At 40.3% G+C, this 19,039-nt stretch overlaps 2 protein-coding genes across 2 annotated transcripts; one reads left to right on the top strand and one right to left on the bottom strand.

Annotated features, from left to right (window-relative positions):
- The first annotated feature begins 1,278 nt into the window (after window positions 1–1,278).
- On the top strand, window positions 1,279–6,814 carry LOC144215362 (phosphoinositide-3-kinase-interacting protein 1-like). Its single transcript, XM_077744230.1, has 6 exons — window positions 1,279–1,539; window positions 1,636–1,746; window positions 2,485–2,601; window positions 4,099–4,272; window positions 4,346–4,424; window positions 5,834–6,814. Exons 1-6 carry the CDS (start codon window positions 1,437–1,439, stop codon window positions 6,048–6,050), a joined length of 801 nt encoding a protein of 266 aa, XP_077600356.1. The 5' UTR covers window positions 1,279–1,436; the 3' UTR covers window positions 6,051–6,814.
- A 187-nt stretch (window positions 6,815–7,001) lies between these two features.
- On the bottom strand, window positions 7,002–17,764 carry LOC144215360 (LIM domain kinase 2-like). Its single transcript, XM_077744227.1, has 16 exons — window positions 17,586–17,764; window positions 17,312–17,408; window positions 13,507–13,642; window positions 11,905–12,014; window positions 10,702–10,887; window positions 10,438–10,543; window positions 9,994–10,205; window positions 9,731–9,917; window positions 9,556–9,642; window positions 9,251–9,382; window positions 9,076–9,132; window positions 8,874–8,939; window positions 8,624–8,795; window positions 8,488–8,543; window positions 8,257–8,414; window positions 7,002–8,013 (listed from the first exon to the last, which is right to left on the bottom strand). The coding sequence occupies exons 1-16, from the start codon at window positions 17,599–17,601 to the stop codon at window positions 7,788–7,790; spliced, it is 2,004 nt and encodes a 667-aa protein (XP_077600353.1). The 5' UTR covers window positions 17,602–17,764; the 3' UTR covers window positions 7,002–7,787.
- Between the last annotated feature and the right edge of the window lie 1,275 nt (window positions 17,765–19,039).

Here is a 19,039-nt window from a genome sequence, read left to right as displayed (position 1 = left end):
GCATTAACATCATTAACAGGGTTAGATGTCCGATCCAATTGGACTCGTGGCTGACAGCAATCGAACGATCATGTCATGATCTATCATAGATACATTGTTTTTAAATACTTGATAGGTTGCATCTGTGTTGTGTTGATGGCCTTGTTTCTCTCTGTGCATGTTGGTAAAGGGCCCTTTGCCCCTCCCCTGAATGCAGTGTAGACAAATGCTGTTGTGTTTGAGCACGCCATTGCTTGAAATTATGCCTGGCCTCTGTTTTATAAAGTATGAACTGATGAATGCAGTGCGGGTTGACGAGTTCTCTTTATGCACACTGCCAACAATGCCTGGGAGGGGAAAAAAAAAAGCTTAGCATGAAATCTGCCATTTATTGGTCCCTGCAGAGTCTTCTTTCTGCGTGAGAGGAAAAACAGGCCGCGTGAGTTGGAAAGGAAGAACACATGGACAGACAAGCGAATACTTAGAGGCAGATAGAACTGCACTTGGATTATAAATGGAAAGCAATGAGTCAGTGTGGGTCAGATGAGAATCTATAAATAGATTGAGGTATTTTTACAGTTATAATGTAATTGTAAACATGCATGTTTGACTTTTCAACAGGCATCGTGCCAATGCATGCCTGGTTGAGCATTTTTCCATGTGTATATGTACAGGAGGAGGGGCTTGGTACACTTGGAAGTAAATGATTAACTGCTTGTGCCCTGCAATTGGTTGGCAAATAATTCAGGGAACACACTCATACGTAGGGATAATTTAGGGCAAGGGTGGGGAACCTATGGCTCGAGAGCCAAATTGGGAATATGGCTCTCAAGGAAGAATATTGAAAATATGAATTGTTTATGGCAGTCTCTGTCAAAAAGGTTCCCTTATTTCGAGGGTTCAATCACCCTGACATGCATGTTTTCGGGATATGGGCGGAGACTGGAGTACCCAGAGAAAACTCACGCAAGACTAGGGACACCATGCAAACTCCAAAAAGTGAGGACCCACCTGCCATTGTGCTGGCCTCTCTATCCTCTTTTTTTAAATATATTTTTTGCTGCTTGCCTTTCCAAAAATAGATGTTTTTCTTTTTTTCTTTGTTTTGTGTGATGTGATTTGTATCTCTCCAAATGTCACAGTCATCATGGCACTTTGAAAAGACTTATAGGAAGTTAAAGGCCTATAAATCAATAGCCTGAGAATAAGGCAGTGTGGCATGTGAGCTTAGTGGTGTGCTCGGCTTTAGGACCTGGAGGTGTGTGTTTGCCTTTCCTTCTCCTTCTTCTGCTCCTCCCCGCAGCTCCTCCTCCAGCCGAGGGCTGTTTACAAGGAGAGCACAGCTCCTCTTGACAAAAACAAGGGCTGAGACTGGAACAGAAGAGGAGCGGAGCAGTGTGTCTGATGCTTTCAGCACAGGCTCTTTCCCTTTTCTTCTTAAAAAGCCATCAATAACCATGAAGTCGATCCATCACCTGTTCACCATGTTTCTATCTTTGCCCATGTTTTTTTTCTGCACAGCCTTGGGGGACAGCAGCGTCTTCAATCCAGACCTAAAAGGTAAGATAGTCAACGTACTTGTTTACAGTGTTTGTTGTGGTCTTGGTGTAGCTATTTCTGTTTGATTTATTGGTGTATTCTGTTGTTATTCTGCAGACTGCATTGAGTCCAATGGAGAGGGATACAGAGGAGTCCAACAGAGTTCCTCCTCAGGCCTGACTTGTCTAAAGTGGACCAACATCTCCACACAATATGATCCATTGACAGGTAAACATTTCTACTTCTTGTGGGGGTCAGTAGATGTCACACTCCATTAATACCAGGACTGATAGCAATATTTTGCCATTTAACATCAATAAGAAGTCAATTAAAGCATTGAATATATTCCCTTGAAAGCAATTTTGAGGCTTATGTTAATAGACTCTTAATCCTCACTAATAAGTAGATAAGACATCTTTGGCTTGCTGGTGGATCATCTACAAGTTACAAGTGAGGGATAATTGGAAATTATTTGCGTATTAATAGTATTAGAGGAATAGAGATGAACTATATTCAATTTGTTGTTGTATTTGTGCACTTCAAGGTGAACATTAAATTGATCGAAGGTCCTTGAATTGAATGAAATCGTGTACCTGTGCATTATCGGCAAATATAAAAGGGGTGAATTTTACCCCTAAATTATTAACAAGTACAATATTAAGTTTCTACCAGTAGTAGCGAGCATTTCCTATACTATGCCAACACTTGAACCTTAAACTGGGGGGAAAATGGAACAACTTGAGCAAAGCCTTGCTTGTGTTTATAGTCGTTAAATGGCCTCCTTTGCACAGCAGCTGCTTTTTCATGTCTTTGTCCCAATGGTGGCTTGTTCATTGTTGTGTGATGAAGCGGTGTGAATGATTAATGAGCCCATAGCTGGCCAGCCACAGCAGGACAAGTGCACATCCGAGTGTTTGAATCCAGTTATCAGTATAAGTCATGGACTCTTTTGCTTTATTTTTGTAGGTGTGGGGGATCACAATTACTGCCGAAATCCAGACTCTTCCAATCGGCCTTGGTGCTACATTACGGGTCCCGATGGGATGGTCCAGAAGCAGTTTTGCTACATCCAGACATGCCAAGGTGACTTTTTAACGTCCTGTAAAAAAAAAAAAGAAAACAAAATTCATGGAAAAACATTTTTTTATAAAAAGGGGTGGAGATTGCTTCTGCGTTTTTTGAATACTGTGGTTGATGTGGTTATGCTTTGAGAAACAATGACATTTCTGTGTTAGAAGAAGATGGCAGTCTAGTTTAAAAATCGGTGGCTCTCAATCCAAATAATCCAGGTGCAAGTAAACAGGATCACAGCATGTTCTCAGTAGGAGTGCAATTAGTTAAATGCCAGTTAAAGGTACACTCGAATTTGCCCTCCATTTCTGACCTAATTTCAAATAAACAAGACGAGAACCACAGTTATGTGTTTAGTTGCCAGACTGTTTTTTTTTATTTTTCATTTTTTGCCACGCCTTACGTCTAACCCAATTGGCAGACAGCAGTCTTCACACCTCAGAGGCCAAATCGTATTGGCTGCTTGACTTGAGGATGTCATAGACTTTTCTCGTCAAGTTTGTAAACATCCGGCTTGTGCTTGCAAAGGAAACAGGCGATGTGGGAAAATTTAAGGCGCATATGTGAAGGCCGACTCCCTTCGCTCGTACGAGCACGCGGCACATTTTTACGACCGTCGCTTCCTTTTGAACGCTTCTTTTCAAAATGTTTAGTGCGACTAAACGGGAGGAGCAGGATGGCCTCACTCCTCAGTGCTCTTTGTTATTGGAGCAACAGTAACTAGAAACCATACATTACGATACTAATAACCATACACGTCTAATTGGGCGCCAAGGTCATCGCTTCTTTCGTTAAATTAACGATTTATTTAGTGAACCCACTTTATTACAGAGAATTATATTCCCAAAACTCAGCGACCGGATATAAAAATGACAAATCTAAGAAAAACAAGCTTTTTATTTATCAGTTTTCTTTTTCCTCATGCTCTATGCACTTATGACAGCACTCATTTCAATGCATTGTATTACACTGTACAAAAAGTTGCGTGGAAAATACTTTAAACATAGTATTGTTAAATAGACTAAATCAAATTCTTTACTAAAATATTCATGTAAAATCCCTCCTTTAAGGCGATAATGAGGTAAATGCTATGAAAAAAATACTTATTTAGTGTTTCTTGGAGCCAAAATCTCAATGTATTCTGTTTTTAGTCATTTTAATATAATTAATATTGAATTCATTTCTAAGTATAATTATTTCTAAAACCAATACAATGCTTGTCAATATATGTCAATTTAAAAGTGTATTCTTTGTGCTTAGTTTTAAAGCATTCAGGCAATTGGTTGGCTCCAGCACTGATTAGTACAAAATGTACTGTATTGTATTGTTTTTGAAATACAAAGAAAACTTCATTTTGAAACTCAGCTGGATTTCCTTTATCGCAATAACGCACCTCAAATACAATCTGGGCAAACAACTTTTTTCTCCTCCACTTTAACCCATGCGAACATAACACTGGAATGGCCCCAAGCCGTCAAAGTCGTTAAAACTGCCTCTCCGTGTTCCCAGAACTCGTCGCCACTGAAGCACCAAAGACCGCCCAGCCGACGGCAGCCACTCCCTCCCCCGACGCTAATACCCCACCTAAGACGCAAGGGGACGCCGTTGCCGGGCAGCCGGTGATGGGAATTAGCCAGAGGGTCCGCACCGGGCCCAAAAAGAAAAAAGATCTGGGCACGCTTGGTATGTTCTTCCGAAAATACTTGACAACATTTATAGATCGTAACTTACCGTTGGCTGAATTTTGTTTTTTTAGGCTATGCCCTGGGCATCGTCATGATGGCCGTTATAATCGTTCTCGGGGTCGGCATCACGGTTGGCTACTTTTACAAAAGGTCAGTTTCAGGACGGGCGCATACGGGGGCACATTTACGAGCCATGCCACAAAGAACACACCGAAGGGGGGATGGCAGGAAATGAATTCTTCTTTAAAGGATTTTCCATTTTGGATTCTTGGAAAGTTGGATAATACAATGGCGACATTAGTTTTCAGGACATCCAACTCATGGAAAACAATCACTTTTGGTTTTAAGGCTAAGCTGTAAATGTCTTATTTTAAAAAGGAGTTTGTTTCATTGTGGGAACGGCAGATCCCTCGTTTTTCTAATCATAAATATTGGCAAAAATAATAGGCACACACGTAGACAAGATGGCTAAATAAAATATTCACTGAAAACCATCAAATACTTTAAAAAATGTATGAAAAGAAATGAGGCAAGGGCGTCACTTTTTTGCCTCGTTTGGCACTGACATTACGAATATGGCTCAATATAGAAGAGTCATGCTGACTCCCCCTGTTTACCATCTGCTCCTTGATTCCACCGAAGGGAGTTCACAGCAGTTAATCCGCGCCTCACAAATAAGAACAGCATTCCACTTCAAGCTGTACACAATTTAAATGAAACTCTTTAAAAATTCAACAGATTTTTGCTAAAGTGTCTAACAAGTTGGTCCTGAGCATTGTTGGATTTCTGCACAGAGTTTAGAATTAAAAACAGTTAGTTGGGCTTAAGTCAAGTGTTGTGTGTGCTGCAGGCAAAATGAATGCACTGTTATCAATTGGGATGTATTTTATTATAAAGTGTCAGGTTTAAGCAACCATTAAAAGAAACTCGTTTTTTTATTTTATTTCAGTTTTAAAACAATTCATTTTGCTTGTCCAAATACAAAATAACAAAACAAAAAAAGTTTAGTTTTTTTTTTTAATTATTATTTTTAATCCTTAATGTTACATACACAGAGTGCCAGTCCTTTTAATGGCCAACTGGTGGCAGTCTAATACAGACATGGGAGTAAACAGTACAACCATACAGTATCAGCTCTTAAGATGTTGTGATGTTAGTTGTTCTCCATGGAGGTTAAAAAATATCTGAATATTATGTCTCCGTGTGTTGTTATGATTTTTATTTAAAAAGAAATGTTGCTGTTGTAGCACCTAATACAAAATGCAGCATGTCACACCCCTTTTCCTTTTATATATTTGCATTAAACTACTGGATTGCAGACTTAGACAAATTAATTGAACTTTTGTGGTTGTTCTGAAACATATAATTTGTTTCATTGGTTTGTTGGTGAGTTAAAAAAAAAACTAAGTTAGCACTTTTTGGGTGAAGAAGCTTTAAAGTTCGCTTGCAAGTTAAATTGGAATAAAAAAAATCAAGTGATTATAATAGCCAATTAATGAACAAAATCAAAAATACGTACACCCACAACAACAGATTTTTTCCCCATCTTGTGTTTTCAGGGGCCGAGACCTAAAAAAGCAGCACGAGCAACGCGTGTACGAGCGCGAGATGCAAAGGATCACCCTGCCACTGTCGGCCTTCTCCAACCCCACATGCGAGCTGGTTGACGAAAACACCATCGTTGTCACGGCCCAGCATGAGAGTACTCCGGCCCAAGAGGAGGCGGAGCACGCAGACCCCCTCATCGACCAGGAAGCGGGCACACCCGGAGCGTGAGTGGCTTCCCCTGCCTCAGTAAAGACTTGTGCAGTATGTGCTCTTCTTGGGGTCAAAATGACCCTCCTGTCCATTTGAAGTCAGGAAACAGATTGATGCCTTTTTTGTGTACATAAGATGTGGATGATGAATATGTGATGTGAATTGCGTCACCCGCTGGCTGTGCCGAGGGAAAACGATGTAATATGCTGTTTCTAGAATTATATTGAGGGAGAACTGACAAAATGGGCACCTAAAAATTGTCCTCCTGTGAGGCAAGATGAGGATAAATTTGTTTGCCTACATGCCTTTTTGGAATGGTACTTGGGAGTGTACTATGCTTCAAGAGAAAGCTCTACTCAAGTTCCACAGGTTAAGGAGTGACAGGAAATATGTTTCTCTCAGGAAGCATTGAGAGGCCTTGAAATTGGTCTTCTGGATGACATAACACTGCCCCCACATCACGCACTGCAGGCATAAAGAAGTCTGCGCTTTGCAAGAGCCAGGCATTTTGCCTTCATACCATTTGTGACAGAATCACAGTCTGCTAATGTTCCCTCACGCATGAGAATGCATGTATTTACAGTGTTACAGTCCTAGTCATCATCAGCCCCAGCTTGCCGTGTCACTCTAGTTTTATTTTTGGGACACACGTCACTGGATTTTTTTTTATTACTGCTGAGTTGTATTCATTAAACAGACATCCTAAATGCATTGGAAATGAAGTGCATGTTTTTGTAAATGTTTCTTTTCAGTGTAACTGAAATAAAAATGTGGAAATGGAATGCTTTTTGGATTGATTATATTTAACAATGTTTAATGTACAGCACATTTAAATTGACGTGTAACAATTGTCCATATATCAGGAAACAAATACCTATTTAGTTGTACTAATAAGTACGTTTATGGTTAAAATGCACATGTCAAGGTCTTGTATATTTTTGCTCATCAAAAAAAAAAAAAAGACTGAGCTAAAGCAACTAGTTCAAGGTTTATTTAGGAAATGATTATTACACACCAGGTGGTAACATTTGTCAGTACCTTGACACTAATAAAAACAACAGATAAGTTTGACATACACACTGAATTGAAATCTAAACTCCCGTTAAAAAAGAGACCTCATTTTGAGGCATATGTACAAAATCTACATATAAATTGGATGATAAAATAAATTCATCCAGTCGCTATGTACAAACCAAACTTTTTTTTGTCTTGACGAGCCCTCTTAGAACTATAAAGAAGTGAATAAAAAAGCCCTAAGACCATAAAAACAATGCAACATGAGAAACTGCTACACAAAAAAGTGCAAAAACTGGAAACAAACTTGTATGTAACGTGAATGAGTGGTGAAATGGCAACAATGCCAATATGCAAATGTTCAGAGTAATTGGTGTGTGTTTTGCCGCACTCATTGTGTTTTCTTCAGATCAGCAAAGGGACAAATACATAATGGGTCACTGAATTTGACAAACAGAATCCTTGTAAGCAAACCACAGCAAGCTACTCGTCCTATTTCTACCGGATCAACATTATAAAACGGCCTGTGTGCATTGAATGAAAGAGTCAAAAGTAACGACTGTCCTCCTGAAATGCATCCAACTCGCATTCCAAAACTCAGGCGACCCAGAGGCTTTTTTTTGGGGTGGGGGGGTTCCCTCACGTGGCCGAGGCACAGTTCTCCTCTGGCCAATCCGTAGTGTTTGTTTATTTCAGCAGGTCGGAGGGGGTTGGTCACGTGGCTCAAAAGCAAGGCGGGCACTAAGTGCCGTTGTCTGATGTGCCAGAATGAGCCGGGGAGGCCGATTCGGGAGGTTGTGGAGATTGGGGTTCATCTGGGCTAGACGCTTGGGGGGAACCGTCTTTGGGCCAGTGGAGTCGACTCAGACTTTGATGGAGTTCATCTAATTCAGAGGGAAGGGGGATGCCCAACTCCTGGTTGAGGGACAGTGCTTTGAAGCAGTCTTCCAGCTTTTGGAATGGTGGACTAAAATTGAAGGATAAAAGAGAAAAGTCTCATTTATGTGCAGACATTTTTCTACCCGACGTGTCAATTGGGTATGCCCAACTAAGACCAGTATTTTAGCACTCTCTATGGGTACAAAGTAGATACTGCGGTAGAGAATTGAAATTTTACATGGAAAGAACCTGTGTGTGTGGCACTAAGTTAGAGTTAAAACTAAATCTCAAGAAACAGATCTTAGTAAAAATCACTTATGAGGCGACTTACCGGTTGTCTGGTGTGAGGTCACAGCACGCGACGGCGAGCGGAAAGAATGCTGGCGGACAGTCTTCAGGGAGAAACTTCTCCACAAACTTTCCCACATTCAGACCAAAGTCCAGAGTTCTGGGGAGACATTCTGGGTCTGCGTAGACCTTCCCGATGATCTGGTTTGCAAGATAGGGATGGTGAGGGTGCAATTTTGGACAAACTGGTATGTCATCACTTTATGATTCTCACCTCGCAGAGAACGATTCCATAAGAGAAAATGTCCACCTTCTCATCATAGCGTTTACCTAAAAGTAAATGAGAAGCAGGCTTGAGCAAGTTCTCAGGCTTAACTGACACCGAGTCAGTAGTTTGCGACGGAACTCACCATTCAACATCTCTGGCGCCATCCAGTAGGGGTTTCCGACCACGGTGTACCTTTTTTTCCGGTCAATCCGTCGGAAAACTCTCTTCTTGGTGGTCTTTTCGGGCGCCGGCTTGACTTTTTCTTCTAAAATGAGTCGCGACAGTCCAAAGTCAGCCACGACCACCGTGTTGTCCTGTTTGGAGAATCATTTGGAGTCAATTGCCCGAAAATCTGCCACGTCGGAATCGGCTTTAAACAGTTTGTCACGTACCAGTTTGACCAAGCAATTGTGAGAGTTGAGGTCTCTGTGGATTATGCTCATCGAATGAAGATAAGACTGAAAGAAAAGCATTGAATTTTGCCTTTGGTTTACAATCTATTTACAAACTGCTCTTGTTGAGTGTCTTTGACTGCACAACAATATTACTCTTAATATACATCTAAATGTATATCTGCAAAAATAGACAACTTACCATGCCAGAAGCGATGCTTTTTGCAAAACTGACTCTTTGCTCCCATGAAAATGGATCCTGTCAAGATGAAATAGGAATAATACATGAATAAAAACACAAAGTCTACTTGAACACCACAATCACATTAAAAACTGGTGTCTTTGTGTTCTGAAGCAAATTGAGTCTTAGATCTCACCATGTCTCTGATGAAGTCCTTAAGGGTTCCCCCTTCGATAAACTCTGTGATCAAATTGAGCCTCTTGTCTTTATACAGTACTCCAATGAACTTGAGAACATGAGGGTGATCCAAACTCCGCATAACTTTGACCTAAAGAAAACGAGATGGATCATCTTAATCTTGTCTCCGGCCGAAATTTCATCCACGGGAAAACAAATATTAAATCAAATAAACAACGAGCTCAACATGCTTTCCTCGGAAGGTCGAATAAATTCCGGGTGGACAGAGAAGAGTGTTTTGTCTGTGAGGAAGTGCATGATTACCTCCTTGAGGAAGGTTTTCTGGGTCTCTTCATCACAGCGAAGTAGCTCCTTCATCACCATCACCTCTCCTGTGGCTTTATGAGTCACCTGCGATGCCAAAAAAAAAAACACCAATTGTATTTTCGCTACAGAGACTCTTTTTCCTTTAATTTCTAGGCCAGAGTGAAGAAAAAACCTTGATAGCTTGGCCAAAGAATCCTTTCCCCAAAACCTCGCCATGGATGAGGTCACAGGGCCTGAAAATGCGATGAGAACAACTGCTGGATGACCTCAAAGATTCAGAGCGTCCGATGTCTCTGGTGATGAAAAGATGCTCTTTGGGGGAGTTGGGCCCCGGTGACTTGCAAATGCTGTTGCTACGCCTGAATCAAAGAACATTGAGGATTTCAACTTCATGCCAGAGGGGCCAAAAGAACACTTTTTCAGACTTGGACTAACCTCAAAGATCTCCTCTTTAGTGTGCCGTTGTCCACCTCCGTTCTTTCCAGAACGGCGTTGGAAGGAGAGGAAAGGCGCATGCGAGAGGTTGCCGGCACTCCCAGGACGTCCCGGGACGATTCCAGACGGAGACGGTCCAAACGTCGCCTCACCGGGTCGTACTCTATAAGCAGCTGTAATGTTTGACCGGTGCGATGGATGCGATCGTCCACCTAAACAGGAGAACACACTGTTTAACATTTTGATTCAATTTGATTTGATCATCGCCCAGTCTCTCCTGTCTAAAGAACTCATTAAAAATGACAAAAAGACCAGAATGGCGAAATTCCAACGTGCTGAGTGAATTTCTGCGGCGGTGAAATCAGAGAAAACTACTTAGAATGCAGTGTCTGAAATGTTTGTTTGTAGTTATTGTAGTTTTTCAGAGAGATTGTGCAAAGTCACCTCTTGGTCCAGCAGTGTCGCCACCGGATCGCCATTGATTTCAAGGATCCTGTCTCCAACGTGGATGGCATTCCGCACTTCGGGGCTAATGAGCATCCCTCTAACCCTGATGGTAACACAAGACCACGTATAGTGTCAGAGCAACAGGAACGCATCTTGAAAATGATGTTAATGATGGTCACCTGACCCTTTTGTAACAAAACTCCAGGCATAATTACAACACGGGACACGTGTTCATCCTCAACTAGGACAAGTGCCACTCACTCTTTGACTTGGACACTCGCCGAGCCGTTGACGTCCCGCAGAGCCGAGACAGAGAAGCCCCTCTTGCCGTTGGCCGCGGAGGGCATGGAGATGAGCGTCACAGTATGGGGGAGGGAATCCAGGACAGAGTCGTGCGAGCGCTTTTCCAACATTGGCGTGAGGATCACCTGCTTGTGACACTTGCCGCTGTGTACAAAAAGCAAGAGCGGCTGAGATGACAAGTGTCGACATGCTTCTGTTTTAAGTCGCGGCGGCTCGTAGGGGAGCGGCGCTTGAGAGAGTCATGACAAATAAATGGAGTCTTTGAACTAAATCCATTGTTCCTCAAGCACAATTGGATTGTGAAACACCGTGGCACAATCAAAATTCTATTCCACAGTTGGTGAAAGCAAAACTTTCCTCACACTTTTAAAAAGTGGCAATGACACAAAGTTCATTCATTAAAAGTCATAATGTACGTATTGTTAAATCGGCGGAATTGGAGGACATGTTGCTTTGCACCCTTCGTATTTGATCCACATTGAAAATAACAAAACAGGCATTTTGTAGGTACTGAGACTAAATAACAAAAATATACATAAACTAAAGAATGCTTGAAAATATTTACTCAATAGAATGGGTAGAGCAGATTTAAGTCCACTAATAGTATTAATGTCATCTAATTCTAGAATGACTAGATTAACTGATAGAACTATAATTATATTCATCAATCAACAAAATGTATATATATACACATACATATACATGAAATGCAATGCAATGAAATTATGAGCATTATATATATATATATATATATATATATATATATATATATATATATATATATATATATATATATATATATATATATATATATATATATATATATATATATATATATATATATATATATATATATATATATATATATATATAAAATATATATATATATATATATATATATATATATATATATATATATATATATATATATATATATATATATATATATATATATATATATATATATATATATATATATATATATATATATATATATATATATATATATAATGCTCATAATTTCATTGCATTCTTAAGTTCTAGAAAAAAACAAGCATCACGTAAAGGAGTTCATTTTCTTCTATTTACCGCCCTTCTTATGAATGAATCAAAATAGTCCAATAACCGTTCAATATGATAGCGAGCGATTGTTTGACTTACCAATAGAGTTTGGAGTGCTCTACTAAGGCATAGGTATCCCGGTCTTCAATCACCACCTTGCAGCTGAGACATACAAAGCACTCAGGATGATACTTGTGTTCGCCAGCCACCTGCAATCACAATGTTGATTGTTCAACTCCCTGCCGCGTCCTTTAGTTTCCCCTCCTGATTAAAGTAGGTGTGCTCCTCTTGACATAGACAGAAACAACACCTGCTCCGCGCTCTCAGCCTGTCTGGAATCTGCTATGAGGTCACCTGCAACGGAGACGCACGCTCCTTCTCGCTTTCAAGCCCGAGAGCGATCGCTCACGTGTACGATCTGGTTCACAGCGTTATCTTTCCGGTGTATATATATTTTATGAGCTCATGCATCTGCATTCACTTTAAAAGAAGGATCATCAAATACTTGACCAGGAAAAGTACTGTTTTTGTGTAAATATTAGATAGTTGCCTTATGGTTACGTTAGGAGATGTTCAATGTACAGCTACAACAAAGCAATGTGCACCATCTAGAAATTGGTCACTTAAGACGTGCAAGTTTCTAAGTGAAAAACTCACATGGAAGGCCAATCAATTCAATATTCCATGCTGAGATTGCATGTGCTTTTCACAACAGGATTAAGTCATATTTCAAGAGTTTTGCACTTTAGGCTCCATGGATTTCACCATAGGAGATTAATAATATTACTTGTCAGTGATTGCCGTGAGGGGGATGACATCAGCATGACGTCATCTCATTCACCCATCTGTAAATCTATTGTGAAAGACCGGAGTTGCACTCACAACCTGCCCTAGAGTTGGACAACAACAGGTTCAACCGTTTCAGGGGCTTTGCTCTCTAGCGGAATGAACTCTGCCGCTTCATTGGAGAAACTGATGATGACGTGACCTCACACTGGTTTCTCTTTGTACTAGACTAGGTCGTCTTTTGAGAACTTTGAAAGTGAATGAGGCCTCAATGGGGAAAATAGTGGGGTTGATTGCTGAAGCCCGAGTAAAAGTACCAATTGTCTGTAAAGCTGCAATCGGCACACACCCTTCTCATAGCATTCATACAGAGTGGAAGGGAGAAACTGGAACTGGAACACAGAGTGCTTTGACATGCTCTGCGCGTTCCGGTATTACCTAATTAGAGGGGGATTGTTGGCGCTTGTTTGATGGTGGCGAAGCACATTTAGAAGGACAACACATTGATGTCAAGGCACAGCCATTGAGAAAACACAGAATAACAGAGAAGAGCTCAGGAGACCAAAAAGAACAGAAATTAAAACATTAAAGGATGAAAGCAAAGTGAATTTTGTGTTCATTTATCACAACATATGCACCCTCAAAAGCATTTTTTTGTGACATGTGGATATCATGATGCATTTGTTTAATAAAAAAGCAGCGGGAGCAACAAAAAGATGATTTTTGTTGGCCTTACTTTCCACTTTCATAAAATATACATTTTATCATGGGCTTGTAATGTCCTCATGCAGAAAGAAGAAAAACCATTATTGGCATTTTATGGGGTTTTTCTCTTGATAAAACAACAAAAAACAAAGGTTGCCTTTAATTCCGGAATGTCTGTCTAGGTATAAAAATACAGGGCGGCAGACTTACCATTGCTGGCCCAGTCATGAGCAGAGAGCATCCATGACATAGTTCTCCAAACTTCTCCCAATAGTGTTTGCGACAGTACAGCTTCCCGTCCTTTTCATAATACCAGTTGGTCAGGTGGTCACAGCATACAGAGCACCTAAGAGGACAACAACAGGTCGGGTCAGCTTTGGGTTTTGTTGGAAATGGATTCTAAAGCATCTCATTTGCATTAGTTCATGAGACAAAAAGGATGCGTATTTGAAAGTGTCAACTTCAATTATTATGGCATTGTTGAGAAGGTCTGTAACCAGTTTGTTTGACAACCAAGGATTTTACGCCACTAGGGTCAGTGAAACTTCCTTATCTGGGTCACCGTATGAGCCTTCTAGTCAAAGGTGGGGAACTAAATCTTTTGTAATCCAGGATAAATCCAAAATTGAAAATATGGCAGCATTGAAATGCCAATTTAAAAATAAACGGTCTATAATTGGAATCTTAGGCATCAAGTTCAAAATGCTGAATGTTGCAGACCGAGTAGCTCCTGCAGGCAGTGAGAATTTGTTGAACAAGATTTACCAGTTATGCAAAAATAGGCTGCAACTTTTGACTACAGAAAACAATTGACAAGACAGCACTGATTAGTTTATTGAAATGGCTGCTCATTAAAAAAAATTGATTCTGCACATCCTCAAAAGGGACCAACTGATGGTCGAGTGGTTCATTCGCCTGACTTTGGTATGGGCAGCGTGGGATCGATTCCCACTTGGAGTACCCAGGTACCATTGAAAAAGAAATGAACATCCTCCAAATGTTCTTGACACAGGTGAGTAAATAATTCACAACTTTTTTTTCTACTTTTTCCAACTAATTACTCCGTTTATCACCTCTGATTCTAATTTGAAAGAAGCATTCCAAAAATGCAGTGTGACATGACCAATTAAACAATTAAATCAAATGAACCACTTTTGGAGCATTTAAGCATCCTCTGTTACTCCCAAAAAAGGGCAATTAATTGAGAAAATGATCTGTTTTGCATGCCTTGTTATGAGCAAAACGCACATTGTGGTGCCTAAAACATTTTGTCCAATATTTGCTATTGTCATTGGACGCACCTTAAAGGTGGCGCTTAAGTCTAAAAAACACTTAACTATTTCTTACAGAATACTTAGCTATTACATGACATTCAAACCCATTTTAATCTATATTATGGGGTGTTGCGAACAAACCCAGGTGGTTCTCCGATGAAGAATGCAAAAAGTGGGGCCTACAGAGAAAAAAAAACACTGCAAAGCAAACATTCCTGATTTCCTTGAAGCAACATTCTTGCAAGAGGGTATTCTTTTGTTCCTTCTATAATGTGGAGGTAGCACAACCTTTGGTTGTGACTTTGAGGTCTACAAAAGGGGCGTGTTCTGGCTTTCATTGGATCCTTATCTGAGGGTGTGAGGTGGTCGCAAATGTTCTCCAAACCAACTTTGGGCCAGTACACGATGACGGATAAAATGATGTTTCTATTCATAGGAGAGGAAATGTCTCTTTGTAATCCACTGCATATATTCAAGTGACCTTTGATAAGAATTCCTGTCAAACAACATTTGATTTTTAGAAATGTCACTCGACTATCAAGGGCACACAATAGTAAGAAAAATTTGGGCATCCAGAAAAAAAATTAAAGAAACATTTTAATGGATTAATGGTGTCAGAATTACTGCAGACTGACAGTTCATAAAACACATTACTTTCTGTGGCTTTTCAATCATAAAATGAAGTTGGCAATAGGCTATAGTTATTCTTTTGTTTTCTATTTCATCATTTTATTAAAGCATTCTGTTTCTGCTCGAGGCTCCAGACTGAAGCCTGTCTACAGTCCGTGGCTGAAGTCCCAAAGACCTGGACTTGAGGACTAATTCCATGTTTTCTCTCCACTTGAGGATCGAGTGGACACAAGCTCTGCTTGTGGTTTTCTCTGTAGATCCACATTCTTTATTGTTTACGTGCACACATATGGCTACACTTAGAATGAGCCAGCGGTCAAATCAGCAAACGGCGGCTTTTCACATGCAAGATTTGCTTCACTCCGTCTACAACAATTTAAATAGCCTGCACACACACACAGAGCTCAAAATCCAACCATTTTCAACACCAATTATCCTTTTTAGGTGGACAGTACTTTGGAGACTATCCCAAATAATAGACGAATATACCCTGAAATGGTCACAAGTGAGTCACAGGACCCTTTATCCAGGAGAACAAAAGCCCCAACAATAAAAACAATTCCTCAATTTCTAATGAGAACTAAAAGATGCAAGATTCCCATGCAGCAAAAAAAAAAATATAATGTTTTCACGCAGCCGACGTCTGAGACTGCAGACTCCCACCTATGAATCTCGGTTGAAGGAATGCAGACAGAGCGCGGGAGGGTTCTGCTACGTATAGGCCTCAACACTGCCAGGTTGACTGGAACAAAAGTGACATCACCGTGGAAGAATGTTCTACAAGGTGGAGGTAGTCCGTTGGCAGAGTGTGGACAATACTCACCAGGCGAAAAGACGTTTGGCTGACCTCACTAATGTCAATCTAATTAGTTTACAAAGCTATGATGAGGTGTGTTTTTTTTATTATCACAGTGGTGCCATTTTAACACTTTTAGATGAATTACTCAAGAAAATCCAATCTAGTTGTGTATAAATAGAAAAGGTGGAGAAGATGACAAGTAATTAGGGTAAATGTCAGTTGAATAACCAGCAGGAATTAGTATGAGTAATTCAGAAATGAGAGGAACTTGGCCTCGGAAGCAAGGACAGGTCGCTGTGAGCTCTTTGAAGAGGCAAATGGAAATGTGTGACTGGTTAAGGACACATGGTGATGTTATTTCAATGTTTAAAGATAATGCAAGAACACTTTGGTGATTTGAGAAATACACGTCCTCAATGACTAAAAGCCAAGGTTGTAAGTGACATTCCTAAAGAAAACCCCAAAAAGCAATTTGGAATCCAATCAAATATATTAATAAAAATCGGATGCATTCATTACCATAATGTCAAAAAGTGTTTATTTTGCCTGACTGTGGTGCTTGCAGCGTGGGTTCGATTCCCACTCGGTGGGGGTGTGAATGTGAGTGAAAATTGTTGTCACTACGACTGACTGGCGACCAATCTAGGGTATAGTATGCATTAGATGCAACGTTAGCTGGGATGATCTCCAGTTTGTTAGGTACAATTGTAGTGGGAATAGCCCTTTAAATTTCCAGAAAATCAGCAACAATTTCATTCCACGTTACATTGGCTGTTTGTCAGTGCTTGAACTGGACAAAGGGTCACTGTCCTGCACACACGTTGCATTTCTCCCTGAAGCGGTGACCTGTAAAAAAGCATCCTACCAAATCCACTCCACTTTTTGTCAATCATTACTGCGGACACAAGTAGTTACGAAAGTTTCATGCACCACTCGTCATTGTGCGGTAAAAAAACAAATTCTCATCATACTTTAACAAAACAAGCAGAACTACAGTGTTTAGTCTGTGACACAGAAGCTTCCACAAGGCCATTTGTGACTAAACCCAAAACAACAGTGGTATGTTGAACAACAGAATACAAACTCATTCACTGACATTGACGGCCATCGATTTGAATTAGGAAAGCTGACAGGGAATAATCGTATTCAGTGCCAGTACTAATGTAGATCTTCAATTACTATGAGTTGGGAGGACGCACATCGCTAATGACAGTCAATGCGCATTTTGTGTGGTTTTGATTTGTGCAAAAGGAAGTGTTTACAGCTTTGATGTTGATTTGTATGTGATGAGGTCGAGATTTAGCGGACTTACTGGAAGCAGGCGGAGTGCCAAGTGTCCTGTAGAACCTTCATGTGGAACGGCTCGTGGACCCTCGCTCCGGAGCCAGCACAGTAACAATCGTCTGTCCCTGCAACGGATAAATCGCGATGTTTTTTTTTTTTGCTTTTTTCCACGCAGATCTGCAAATTCTTAACATTTATTCGGTCGCGTCAGACGATCGCGAGTAAAAACACCGCAGCTTCACGCTTGGGTCAACGACAAATCTTCTCTCACAATGAATATTGAACCTGATCGAATTCCTCACCTTCTCGGTCGTCCATCTACTCTGTTAGGCGGGCGTCTTTGTCCTTTTAAACACGTTGCATGCTGTAGAAAGATGAGTCCGTACAGAAGAATTGCCCGCGACTCGCAGCTCAGTGAAGAAAAATAAGAGAGAAATGCAGGATGAGTGACGTCACACTGGCCACGAATTCCTGCGCCCGAAAGCGGAAGTGTTGGACTCAATAGCAGCACCTGCAAACAGCAGGACACCAAGCGAGGGAACCAAAACAACAGCAGCGCCCTCTGTTGCCAAAAGTGTAAATTACACATATACTATAGTAGTACTATTAGTTGATTAATTTTCCTCACATTACTATTCACCTGAATTGGTGGCCAGCCAATCACAGGAGGCGCACAACCAATCACGCTCGTACTCTTACCTAGGGGGAATTTAGAGTGTTCTACCAGTCTATTATATGCAGTTTTTGGGGATTCGAGAAGAAATAGGAGTACTCGGGGAAAATCCACAAAGGCCCAAGGAAAACCTGCAAACTCCACTCACTGGGATCAAACCCTCGATCTCAGAGCTGTGAGGCCGACTCGCTAACCACTCACCGGGCCCCCATAACAATATATTTCATCAATTATAATTAGTATAATTGAATCTTGTGATTATTGTGGTGATGTTTTTTTTTTGTGGGAACCTGGTGTGACTTAAAGTAGTATAGAGTGTCGCATTTCTTCACACCTCTACAAAAGCAGAAACTGGGATTAAACCCTCTAGCTCCCCGTTTGGTAAAATAAGAAACTCGATATGTAATGTAATCAGAGAAATGTGAGTTTCAAACAAGTTACCTTTGTATCATACTGGCGTAATGCCAATAGGTGCTTGGGGCCCAAATACTGTTGTCAGAGAAAAATGGGTTAAACACACAAAAATATCATAAGTAAAGGTGTTCTCAACTTCCGATTTCTTTCTTTTCATTATTTCTCATACCTAATGCTTTACTAAGGCAACACATAAGATTTATTTGACAATGTAATGTCTGTTGATTTAAAAGCCAATTTAATCTGTCCTTACCTTAGCCTCTTTTAAAAATAAGCAATAAATGTTAGACTTGTTTCAACTGCACTGTGGGTTGCGTAATTTTTGACACAACTGCATGTGTGTGTTTTTTTTGACAGCATATCTAGGTTTGCAATACATCCTGCTTCATGCAAGACACTCACTTGTTTAAATAGCTTATCCTACACTCTACTTATCTAATAAACTTTTTTGGCCTCCTTTTTTGGTATTGCAACATAACACACACACATACAAGGCTTGTTTGTAGTTTTTTTTTTAATTCTGCAAGCCTATGTTTTCACAAACAAATAACAAAAAGTGCCCTTCACTAATTGTTAGCATATGAGAAAATGTACATGTGCACAAATACATGAATCATGCCAGAAATTCAAGTTCACGCTTGCCACAAAGTTTAATGTAGACGTAACATG

The sequence above is a fragment of the Stigmatopora nigra genome, chromosome 22 (genome assembly GCF_051989575.1).
Source record: "Stigmatopora nigra isolate UIUO_SnigA chromosome 22, RoL_Snig_1.1, whole genome shotgun sequence".
Classification (NCBI taxonomy): Eukaryota; Metazoa; Chordata; class Actinopteri; order Syngnathiformes; family Syngnathidae; genus Stigmatopora; species Stigmatopora nigra.
Note: the sequence above shows the minus strand (reverse complement) of the source record. Positions and strands in the feature narration are given on the sequence as shown.

Excerpts from the sequence above, each read along its gene's own strand:
- LOC144215362 (XM_077744230.1), top strand. The coding sequence starts at position 1,437 with ATGAAGTCGATCCATCACCTGTTCACCATGTTTCTATCTTTGCCCATG. Across the intron at positions 1,747-2,484 it reads ACAATATGATCCATTGACAG|GTGTGGGGGATCACAATTAC; the intron begins GTAAACATTTCT and ends TTATTTTTGTAG. Across the intron at positions 4,425-5,833 it reads GTTGGCTACTTTTACAAAAG|GGGCCGAGACCTAAAAAAGC; the intron begins GTCAGTTTCAGG and ends TTGTGTTTTCAG.
- LOC144215360 (XM_077744227.1), bottom strand. Across the intron at positions 12,015-13,506 it reads TCATGACTGGGCCAGCAATG|GTGGCTGGCGAACACAAGTA; the intron begins GTAAGTCTGCCG and ends TTGTGATTGCAG. Across the intron at positions 10,544-10,701 it reads GCGAGTGTCCAAGTCAAAGA|GGTTAGAGGGATGCTCATTA; the intron begins GTGAGTGGCACT and ends TGTTACCATCAG.